At 45.6% G+C, this 12,157-nt stretch overlaps 1 protein-coding gene across 1 annotated transcript in view; it reads right to left on the minus strand.

The window, feature by feature from the left end:
- QSOX2 (quiescin sulfhydryl oxidase 2) overlaps positions 1-12,157 on the minus strand; it is a 134,911-nt gene that overhangs the window by 58,848 nt on the left and 63,906 nt on the right. The window contains exon 10 of the mRNA XM_082263784.1: positions 5,161-5,311. Within this exon, the coding sequence (XP_082119910.1) occupies positions 5,161-5,311 (151 nt within the window). The remainder of the gene's footprint in view (positions 1-5,160; positions 5,312-12,157) is intronic.

Below are 12,157 nucleotides of genomic sequence, written 5' to 3' on the forward strand. Positions count from 1 at the left end.
AGGGACGAGCCTCGTCCCCGATCGCTGCTCTGCGCGCCCCCAGGGGCGCGCATTGCAGAGAGAACGAGAGGCTCGTGCTGGAGCCGCTCATGTGATCGGCTGTGATTGACACAGCCGATCACATGGTAAACAGCCAATTTCTATTGGCTGTTTACCTTGATCAGGGATGGGCTATGTCCGAGGGACGAGCCTCACCCCCGATCGCCGCGCTGAGCGCCCCAGGGGGCGCGCAGTAGAGGGGAGATCCGGGCGACGTCATATGACGGCGGCCCGGATCCTTACAACCACTTTGCCGATGTCATATTACATGACTCGGTATGGAAGTGGTTAAAGCTGAAAGTCTGCAGTTAAAGCACATCTTGTATGTTTCATTTCAAATCCATTGTGGTGGTGTATAGAGCCAAAAAGATTAGAATTGTGTCAATGCCCCAATATTTATGGACCGGACTGTATATGGCACCCTTAAAAAAAAAAAAAAAAAAAAAAAAAAAAAAGACTAGATGCTTTGCAAATGGGTTTTTTGGCTCATAGCTGTACCTGACCTTTGTAAATAAAGGGAAATGTCAAAACGGAAGTAATTATGCTCCAATGCAAAAGCAAGTACATTGAGAAATGAAGGAAGATTGAAGAGGAGGGAAATATTAAATAATGGACAAAAATGTAAAAAATTAAAAAAAAAGCATGTGGGTTACAAAGAAAGATGAAAGGGTAAAAAAAAAAAAAAAAAAAAGCTATCAAGAAGAAGAAATTGGCATTTAAAATATTACAAAAATAAAGGAACACTTCTTCTGTCACCATTCTGACCTTTTAAGCTTAGCAGTTGTTTTATACTCAACATAAGCAGCGGGGACCTGCTCACCCCCCTAGGCCCTGGCGCAGAAGCTTGGCCCATACAGTTAGGGTCTGAGACACCAGGGCTAAGGCAAAGCCAGGCCGCAATGCCGAACCAGCCATAGTAAAAATGCTGCGTGCCACAGCCTTCACTTGATTGTTAGCCGGGTACCTAAGGGACAGAGATTCCTCTACTGGGATCATGGTTGCTTTATTCAACCTGGAAACAGGAGGGTATACCACTGGTGGACTAGCCCACTTTTTTAAAAGTGACTCCTAAAAAGGGTAACGTACAGCAAAATGTTTGGGGACCACAAAGAGTAATTTTGGTTGTTCCCATTCCTTACAGGAAAACCTGTCAAAATAAGGCACATAAGGAAACACCTTTGGAGTACGATGAGACTTGTGCGTACCAAACGACACAGTCACGTCCGTGACTAAATCAACCGCATCCTCCATTTTTAAAATCTCACGCACTGCAGTGATAAGTGCGTCTACCAGCGGCTTTTCATTCGCTGATGCGACCATGGAGGTATCATCCTCACTATCTGATAGATAAGGGGGTGCAATATTAAATCCACCTGGGACGGGCCCCGTCCACGGTGGCATCGTGATCAGAATGAGATGAGACAGCCTGAGCAGGGGGAAGGCGGGGACGCTTCCTCCTAGGCCTTTGACCACACGCCACTCCCCCCCCCCCCCCCCCCAGGACACTAAGGACTGCAGGACCACCGTCAGTGCAACCATGGGAAGCTGGGGTTCCGTGGGACCTGCCACCTCCATGAGGGGGTCAGTGGGGGAGATGTGACTCTGAGGCTTCATAAGTAAAGGAAGACCTTGCAGTACAAAAACAATCTTTTGGCTCCGCTAAAGGATCCCCCAAGGCTCAGGGTACCTTATCAGCAGAGAGAGATAACAGGCACCCCCAAGGACTCACCCTACCAATCGGAACCAATCGGAGGAGCGACAAAAATTCGGACCCAGCATCACCATGGATGCCATCCCTGTTCATAAGTCCCGGTGCCCAGGAAGAGGAAACGGAGGAAGAAGAGGAGCTTCGGCATCACCACAAGGCTTTGGTCGTCTCCAGCGCATCCCAGACTAAGGGAAAATGGCAAAGGGCCCTCGTGACATCATCGGGCTACACAAACATGGCCACCAGCTGAAGACCAGCGAGACTAAGGAAAAATGGCTGCCATCAGCTACAGATGCTAAAGCATTAGGGATGGACCGATATGGTTTTTTCAGGGTCGATACTGATATTTTGGTCACAACGTATCGGTATCGGCCAATATTTTGTACATTTGACAATTTTTGACACATATCTGGTACTGAACATGTTCAATTTTTGTTTAATGCTTAATGGCTGACTTGCTGGCACCCTGTGGTGAGTGGGTGGCTGGCTGGCACAGGGCCTGTGGGTGGCTGGCTCGATAGTACAATGCCTGTGGTTGGTTGGCTGGTACAGGGCCTGTGGGTGGCTGGCCCCCGGGCTGCTGTGATACACTCCCGCGAGACCAGTCCCGACTCCAGACAAAGCTGTCCAAGGCGAGTGAGGTGGCCTAAGAAGGCAGAATGACGTCACAAAAATATCAGCAATATCGGCCAGTTCCAGGGCCGATACTGATATATCGGGGAAAGTGCATATCGGCCGCCGATACATCCGCCTTGCCAATAATCGGTCTATCCCTATAAAGCATGCTGCCAGGAAATTTCCTGCACACTCTGAAACGCTACACCCTCTGCAAGGGGACCCCCCCCAAGGTAGGACACACGTTAGGGGAGACTCCGCTGCTCACTCTGCACTGGGACCCCCCCTGCACTATACCCACACTGCAAACAGTAGGGCATGCACCTAGGGATTTCCTACACTGGGACCCCTCCAGACTATCAGGGCAGGACACACTATCCCAGGACCTTTACAGAGTGGGGATAGCGGAGGGGGAGGGGGGGGGGGGGGGGGAGACCCCAGGGGTCCCGGCTGCATCCTCTGCCCTGGGGCCCCCACCAGGCTCCAGGTCCAGAATGGGGGGGAAGTGAGTGTGGGAAGCCCAGATCACTGAGGAATTTAAGGATGGGAGGAGTGAACCAAACAGAACACTCGCCACCAGACAGAATCCTCACCACCAAAGTAGGGGAGCTGTTGGACAAGGGACCCCTGTGACTCAAGATTAACGCCCGGTCGTATGCGTCCCTGTGAGACATTTAACTTGCGGGCCAGCCTCTGTCCGTGAGGCTATGTGGCGGCTGACCTAGCGCATAGCTGCGGTCTGCACGCATTCGCTGGCTGGACCATTGGATCTAGATTATCCAGCCCTGCAGTTGTTTGTAGATCTCCCGAGAGAAAAAATCATAAAAGATGTAAGGAAGGAGAAAAACTGATTACCTAGAGCAGAGGGGGGGGGGGGGGTTCTATACCAGCTGAGGACGGCCCATGGGTGTAGCCAGGTGTTTTTTGTTCTGCCTAGTCCTACTCCTGGAGGAGGCAATATAACCCAGTAGTTACGATTTATGGAGCGCTGTGTCCATCGATAAGAGAAACATGTTGAACCAAAAATGTACTCAGCTCTTAAGCCCTATTTTGGGCTGACAGCACACAGAATTTGTTGACTGAATATGTTCAATCCCTGTCCCTTGTCTTTAGCTCAACTACTCAGCCACCCCTACTTTCAGATCTCTACAACATAAAAAATAATCTGTAGTCCATTATAAGAATTAGAAGGGATCTTTGAGATAACACAGGAAGTGTTCAGAGGACAGCTCGGAATTTCTGACTAGACAGGTTGTTTTGCACTTATTTAAAAGCTAGGTCAAAACTCTTTTAATGTTATAGTTAATAGACCAAAAGGGTGAAAATAAGATGTTTATTGGACAGGCTACTGCTCCTGCGCTTAAGAAGTTGCTATGCCACTGATTAAAAGTATGTCTCCACCGATTAGGCCGCCACATCAGCTGTGCTGCCACTCCCAACAGGTCAGGGAAAACCCAAAATTAAAAACTCTGAAGAAGAGGGATACCCCTTGAAACACGTCAGCTCTATTATTCCACAACTGTGATTAATCAGCAGATCATGCTGAGTGGAGCATCTGGTGGACTTTTTACACATATTCCACGACATTTTGTCCTGTCTGTGAGTGCGATGTGCATATATTGCTTTTTATAATAAATGGTCGGAAAGGTAACGCGCTAGGCTGGTGCGCAGTCCATTTCTTTCTTTTTAGAGATGTTTTTTGTTAGAATTGACATACACCTAAATAGTCACCATTGTTACGAGAACCTGCTGTAAATGGAGGGAGAATAAAAATAGCCTAGATGGCATCAGGACTATTGAACAAAACAGACCAATATGCAGTAAACCATAGCAATGTTCTGTGGTTTGTAAACTTGCTCTAGAGTAGGGTTCTTCAATAGGGGTGCTGCAAAGTGTCCTCAGGAGTGCCGCGGAAACATCTCAGTCTCAACTCTGTGTTAACTCCTGTGCAGTACCTGTGTGGGCTGTGCTCTCTCTCCTTAAAGAGTCAAACTGCTTGGGAGTTAACACACACAGACCACACACTGCACAGGAGTTAAGCACAGCCCACATTTGTGCTAAGAAGGGGGGGTTGTACTAGGAGGAGGATTTGGTGGGAGGGGGGGGGGGGTAGTGCTAAGAGGGAGAATTTGGTCGGGGATTTTTGCTAGAAGGGGGAATTTGGAGGAGTTACAATCTAAGATCACTAAAAACTTTGCCTCACAGACTACATTTTAGGGCTTGTTCACACCAGGAGCAGTAGGGTAACACATGCAAAATCGCACGTTTTCCTGTACCGCATAAAAATGTACTAACTTTTGCAGTCGCATGTGGGTGCCATTATTTCTTAATGACACCCCCAAGCATCTAGCAAATACCTCTATGTTTACGCCCACTTAAAAAAAGGGACGTGCGCGAACATACAAAAAAAACGCGTGCTCGGATGCACCTCCTGGTATGTATGAGCCCTCAGACTGATGTGCCATGGGATTGTGCACAGTTCTAAAGGGTGCCTTGACTTAAAAAAAAAAAAAAAAGGTTAAAAAACACTGCTCTAGAGAACCGTGCATTTAATATGTAGGTTTTAAACGTAGAAACCAGTTACTTTGGGTTACAGAAACATGCCTAGTAATAGGTCTCACTTCATGGCCCCCTATTTTTTCTCAGCAGGTCCCTCACTAGGAGATGGGAACCCAATTTTCCCTATTGAAACACTTAAAAAAGATAAAGCCTAAAATTCATACTATACACTTGCAAGTCCCCAATGCCATCTGTAAAGGAAAAAGTTAGGGTGGTGTAAAAACAAAATTAATCCTCACCAGTATTAGCCAAGGCTTCAGGTCGTGTGGCGCCTTGCACACTCAAACTATGAAAGATTTTCCACAAGGAACAGGGGTATCCTCTCAGCTGGGATCTGCTGCCTTGACAGCCCACCCATTGGATGTGGTTTGTGAGGAAGATTCCAGAAATCTGTAAAAAAACAATTTGAATGTTGATGTGCATATTGCGGTTTGTAAAAAATAAATTTTATCACTACAGACAAAAGACAAAGTTTGTTTTGATTCATAAAACTCAGTGGCTATCCCACAGTATCAAGATTTTCAGCCTTCCTTAAGATTGAGGTAATTGTAACTGTATTAAGCACTTGGGACAATAACAGTTGAGTGTTGTCTGATACTTTTTAGGTGTGTGTACTAAAACTACAATTCTCAGGACAAGTTTTCAGCTTTTTTCTTCTTGGTCCAAAAAGGTTTGTGAGTCAGTACTGCCTGGACTGAAAAGAATGGAACACAATAATAGCTAATCATTAAAATTGTAGTTTTAATACAAATTTAAGAAGTATTCTGAACAGTACAATTTTTTTTTATCAGCATTATAAAATTATCCAAGAATTACTAAGAGCTACACTTCCCTTCTCTTTTTATTTAATCCTCCAGTTAAACATATGCAGCTATGAATTATATGTTACAGTCATATACAGTGCTCAGCACAAATCCGTACACCTCAACAGATTTGTCAGAAAACATTTACTTTTCTTTCAGAGTTAGCATTTTCTGCGGAAGACAATACTACAAAATACCTCCACAAATGCAGACCATTGATTGCAAGAGTTGTTAATTTGCACACACAAAAAAGTATTTTTTCCTAACAAATTCCTTCAAGACCATGTTGCAAAAATGAATACACTCCAATGAAAGTTAGGTGAAAAGCTAAAATTTTAGACAACAAAATGCTAACAAGAATTCAACCGCAGGTGGGTCTAATTATTCATTAAGCAGGTGTCCAGCAGGCAGTTGATTATAAAAAGGCATTACTTCAAGAAAACCCCTTTCCATTTCATGCTGTCAGCAATGGTACCACATGGAAGAGAAATGTCACAAGGTCTGAGAAAGAAAATAATTTCTTTACACAAGGTGAAGGTTACAAGAAGATCAGCAAAGCATTACCTGAGAGTCAGAATACTGTAGCAAAAGTGATACAAAAATTTAACAAAGATGGAACTGCAACCATCTCAGAGGGACATTCAGGCCATCCACAGCAGTTAAAACCTCGACAGCAGTGTCTTCTTATAAGAAGGGTTGAAGAAAATCGCCATGCAAGTTCACTACAGTTAGCTAAAGAAGTAGAAAGCCAAACTGCGGTGATTGTTTCACGTGACAATACCACGTTCACTGCAGAGGAATGGCATACACTGGTGTGGTCCACAAAAGGAAGCCTCTCCTAAAGTCCATGCACAAAAAAAGCCCACCAGGAATTCACCAGGGCCCATGCTGAAAAAGAAGAAGGCAACTGGGACTCTGTAATTTGAAGTGATGAGACCAAGATAAATGTTTTTGGAACGGATGGCTTCAAAATTGTATGGCGGCCTAAAGGTGAGGAGTACAAAGAAAAATGCATAGTGCCTACAGTGAAACATGGTAGTGGCCGTGGCCTTCAGTGGGGCTGCTTGAGTGCTGCTGGTGTCGGGGAGCTGAATTTCATTGTTACTATCATGAATTCACAGATGTACTGCTCTATATTGGAGTAGATGCTACCATCACTCCGCGCCCTTGGTCGTCATGCACTTTTCCCAACATGACAATAATCCAAGACACATCTAAAGACCACTGTTGCATTTCTGAAGAACAAGGTAAAAGTGATTCAGCGGCCAAGTAGGTCTCCTGATCGGAACTCAAACACCTATGGGGAATTCTGAAGAGGCAAGTTGAGCATCACTCTCCATCCAGCATCCAGGCTCTAAAGCCCTATTCACAACTCAGCGTTTTGTCGCTTGAAGCTCCAAAACGCTGGAGGAGGAAAATATCAATTATGGTCTATGGAGATGGTTCACATCTCCACTCCAATTCGCCTGAAGCCAAACGCCAGAAGCTTAAAAAAGTTCTTGAGCTTTTTGTAGCTCAAATCGGGCAGCTTTGGAGCGTTTTGACGCGTTTTTATTCCCATAGAAATAAATAAAAAAATGTATTATTTCCATGTTTGTAGCACGTATTTGCGTGATTTTCTGCTCAAATTAAAAAATGTAAAAAAAATAAAAAATGGTAATAAATGAATGTAAAAGTACAAAAAAAACTTCATAAATAAATAAAATAAATGAATAATATGTAATATATGAATAATAGCCTCTAACCTTAAAAAAATTATAAATACAATAAAAAAAAATGTATAAATGCATAAAACACCCAACCCCATAAAAAAAAAAAAAAAAAAAATCCTTTTCTCTGAGGTTCGCTGACGGACACAGCTCCATTTCTTCTTGACCTTTGGGCTTATGCTGTTCTCTCTTCTGGAGTAGGACTAAGCGGAAACAATTTTGGCTAAGCCCCTGAGGCAGTCCCAGGAGGTATACCATCATTTCCCGCTATATGACTTCAGTTTGTAACAAGCAGTGTCAGAAGAATACATAACTCAACTCAACAGAGGGGCGAATGCTGTGTCCCATCAATGAACCTCAGAGAAAAGGATTTTACAGTAAGACAAAAATCCAGTTTTCTCTTTCCTTCACTTACGGACACCGCTTCATGTCTTCTAGACCCTTGGAATGTCCCAAAAGTAGTATAAACAGGAGGGGTGGGAAAAACCACAGCAATACATCTAATTCCCAACAAGACTAGACATAGCCAACCAGGTAAAAACAGGAGCTCAACCAGGAACAACTGGAGCCCACCACCAGGAAACAAATATACCCTCAAGAGGCATAAGACACTGCAACCGCAGCCTGCCAAACTTTGCGGCCAAAAGCAGCATCCGAAGATGCAAGCACATGAGGGCCGGACTGGGAATCAAATTCAGCCCTGGAAATAATTTCATACCAGCCCCATAGCATTAGTATACCGACCCAACAGCATAACACCATTATTTTCTTGTTCATAAAAGGAAAAACCATGCATTTTAAAGCACATTTGAAGAGTGTATTATATATAAGACAGATATGAAAGCATGTAGGGCTTATTATATATATATATATATATATATATATATATATATATATATATATATATATATATATATATATATATATATATATATATATATATATATACACACATACATACATATACACACACCAGAACCACTCCATGTGAAGAGGAGACCATTCTCCTTGATCCAACGTCCGTCAACTGAGATAATCCACTTCCCAATTCTCTACCCCCGTAATGTGCACAGCAGAGAGGGCCGGAACATATAGTTCTGCCCACTTCAGAATGCCGGCTAATTCCCAGGCCACCAGGGCACTCCTTGTGCCCCCTTGATTGACATATGCCACCGCCATAGCATTGTCCGATTGAATCCTCACTGGGATTCCCTGCAGGTTATCCGTCCATTGAGACAAAGTCCGATCGCCCGAATCTTCAGTATGTTGATCGGCAGACTGGACTCCTCTTGAGTCCAAACACCTTGAGCCAAATAAACTCCCAAGACACCTCCCCATCCGGACAGACTGACTTCCGTGAAAATCTCTGTCCAAAACAGGGGAAGAAAGGATTTTCCCAAGCGAAACACCGGAGAGTGGAGCCAACATTTTAGAGCCCTTCTCGCACCCTGACTCAACATGATCAGATCGTCCAAAGATAGGGGAACTTTGTTCCTTTTGGCCAGAATCTCTTTGCAAAGGTCTGGTATGGAACTGAGCAAACTGAACTGCCTCAAAAGGTGGAGAACATCAGACCCAGCACTGCAAGTCCTGTGCGACGACTGACGGTTGGACAACAGGAGTGGAATCACATCCTGCAACTTCAGAAGTTTCACCTGTGGAAGAAACACCCGGGCCGACGCTGAATCCAGCATTAGACCCAAGCAGTCCAGCTTGGTGGACGGAGTCAAAGCTGATTTTTGAAAATTCAGTATCCATCCGACCTCCTGCAGAGTTTGTACCGTAGAGTTTGTACCGTAATGTCCAAGTCGACTTCTAGAGCCAAAGAAGACAGCAGGCAGAAGCAGATGGTCCAGGTAACCTAGTACTGCGATCCCCTTCTGCCTAAGCAAGGCCAACACTGGGGCCAAGACCTTTGTTTACACCCAAGGAGCTGAAGCGAGCCCAAAGAGTACACGCCACGAATTGAGAATGCTCTTCGCCCACGGCAAAACGAAGAAACCGCTGGTGCCCGACATATATTGGAATATAAGTTAAGCATCCTTGAGATCGACAGAAACCATAAAATTTTCCTGATGAAGGAAATCCACTACCGTGCGTATTGACTCCATGCGAAATTTCTGAACCCGCACAAAGTGGTTTAGAACCTTGAGGTCCAAGATCGGGTGAACCTTGCATTCCTTTCTGTGAATGGTAAACAGATTTGAATAAAAACCTTGAAAATGTTTAGACTCTGGAACCGGCACAATGACTCCTTGTGTGAACAGGTCCTGCAGTGCCCTGTAGAGGCCCTAAGTTGAAAGGAAAGAACCTTGCAGGAGGCAAGGATCAAAACTCGATCATGTAGCCGAACCAAATCAACTCGTGGATCCATTTGTTCTGAATGAGCAAGGTCCAAAGGTCCAGAAAGTAGCGAAGACGTCCCACCACCCCAGATGCGGGTGAGGGGGCCCCCTTCAGGCTTGAGAAGGCTTATCTGCGGAACCAGTTTTGACTTACCATTCCAGGGTCTCTTGGAGCCTCCAGCAAAGTTATGGGTGGCACTGGAGTCCTTTTCCTGCGATCCAGAGGGAAGAAAAGGTTGCTTATGAGCCAAGAAGAAAGGACCACATTTACGACGAGGTTCCTTGCCCTTAGCCACCCTTGGATGTAAAGTACTCTTACCTCCCCGTAAGGCCCTTGATGATCTCTTCCCAAACCAGACAATCGCATAGTCCAAAGACTCTGACAAAAATTGATCGCTCCAAGTTCAAAAACATTGATTGGAAGTTTTGACTCTTCCACTGTCCAGGTACCCTGGGCACTCCAAGGATTTCTGATCCTTGTTCCACTTCACCAGAATCTCCTTCTGCAGGGGTCTTGTATGGAACTTAGCAAACAGAACCGCTTTGAAGGTTGACACCATCAGACCCAAAGCTTGCATGCAAACTGAGTGAAGACTTGTTGACAAACAATGACTGAATCGCCCCTTGCAACATTTGTAGCTTGTCCTGGGGGGGGGGGGTTGTTGGGGGAAGGAAAACCCTCGCCAAGGCTGAATCCAGAGTCAGGCCTAGGTACTCCAGTCACAGGACCGGAGTCAACGCATATTTTTTTTAAATTGATGTTCCAACTGAACTTTTGCAGAGTTTGGTCAGTGACCTCCAGATTCTCCAACAGAACCGAATAGGAGTCCGCTCTTAACAGGAGACCGTCCAGGTATCCCCAGTACTGCAATCCCCCTCTGGCACAGCAATGCTAACACCAGAGCCAGAACCTTGGTAAACGCCCTGGGAGAAGAGGCGAGACCAAAGGGTAATGCCACAAATTGATAATGATCCCTGCTACCGCAAAGCAAAGAAACCGCTGGCATCCAGCATAGATAGGGATGTGTAAATATGCATCCTTGATATCTATGGTAGCGAAGAAATCTCCCTGATGCAGAGACGCCACTACTGTACGGATTGACTCACAAAGCAGTTTCAGAGCTTTGAGATCTAGGATGGGGCGCACCTTGCCTTCTTTTCTGGGCACGGTGAACAGGTTTGAATAAAACCCTTGAAAGCATTCCCGAGCTGGAACCGGCATAATCGCCCCTTGCGACAGCAAGTTGTGTACCTCCCCTCTCAAGTCCTTTAACCTGGCTGGGGACAACAGAAGATTGAACGGGAAGAACCTACACGAAGTGCGTACACGAGACCAGAATTTGATTTTGTATCCTAAACAGATCAGTTCATGAACCCCATTGTCCTGAATCAAGGAAGTCCAGGATTCCCGGAAGAATCAAAGACCTTCCCCTACCCCAGACTCGGGTGAGGGTGCCCCTTTATGCAGACGAGGGTTTGTCTGTGGGTCCGGATTTGCCGCCCTTGGACTTACCGGACCATGGCTTCTTGGACCCTCCCAAAGATCTATACGGTTTACCTCTTTCCTGTGACATGGAGGCACGAAAAAGATGTTTATGAGCAGTAAAGGAAGGCCCCCACCTAGGATGCGGCGCCTTGCCTTTAGAGGATAGGGGCAGATTGGTGCTCTTATTCCTCGTGATACCTTTGATCAACTCGTCCAGAGAGGCTCCAAATAGCTTCTCCCCTGTAAAAAGGGAGATCAACAACAGCTTTTTTAGAAGCCTGGTCAGCCGACCAGCATTTAAGCCATATCAGGCGTCTAATAGAAACCCCCACAGCTGACGTCTTGGCCACCAATAAGGCCAAGTCCAGGGACGTATCACACGTGAACACTAGGGTTTGGACCAACTGGTCTAACAATTCCAAATCCGCAGGTGGAAGCTGTGTCGTTTCCAAGTTGCTCTTCAGTCACTTCACCCATTCAGTAGCAGTCTGTGCTATGAGAACGTTCACAAAGTTAAGGCCCGTACACACGTACCGATCGTCGGCCGAACGATCGGCCGTCTTTTGTCCCCGGGCTGTCGTGTCCGCTGAAAAGTGCAAAAGACTGCACACGAATTTTGTCCGCCGACTGCAGAAGCGATGTCATGTGATGGTTAACTTTCCCTGTGTTTTTTTCTTTTCTGAGCATGCCCAGTCTTGCAAATCTGCTGTCTGTCGGCCGAATTCTGTACTGACTGGCGAACAATCGGCCGTTCTGGTGTAGGCATACAAAAAATTTTAATGCTTGCACGACAGATTCGGTTCGGCCGAAAGTGCGCTGTCGGCTGTCGGAAGCATCATACTAACAAGCCGGAAAAAAAACATTTTCGGCCGACAATCGGTACGTGTGTACTG

The sequence above is a fragment of the Pelophylax lessonae genome (assembly GCF_965119305.1).
Source record: "Pelophylax lessonae genome assembly, chromosome: 7".
NCBI classification, from domain to species: Eukaryota; Metazoa; Chordata; class Amphibia; order Anura; family Ranidae; genus Pelophylax; species Pelophylax lessonae.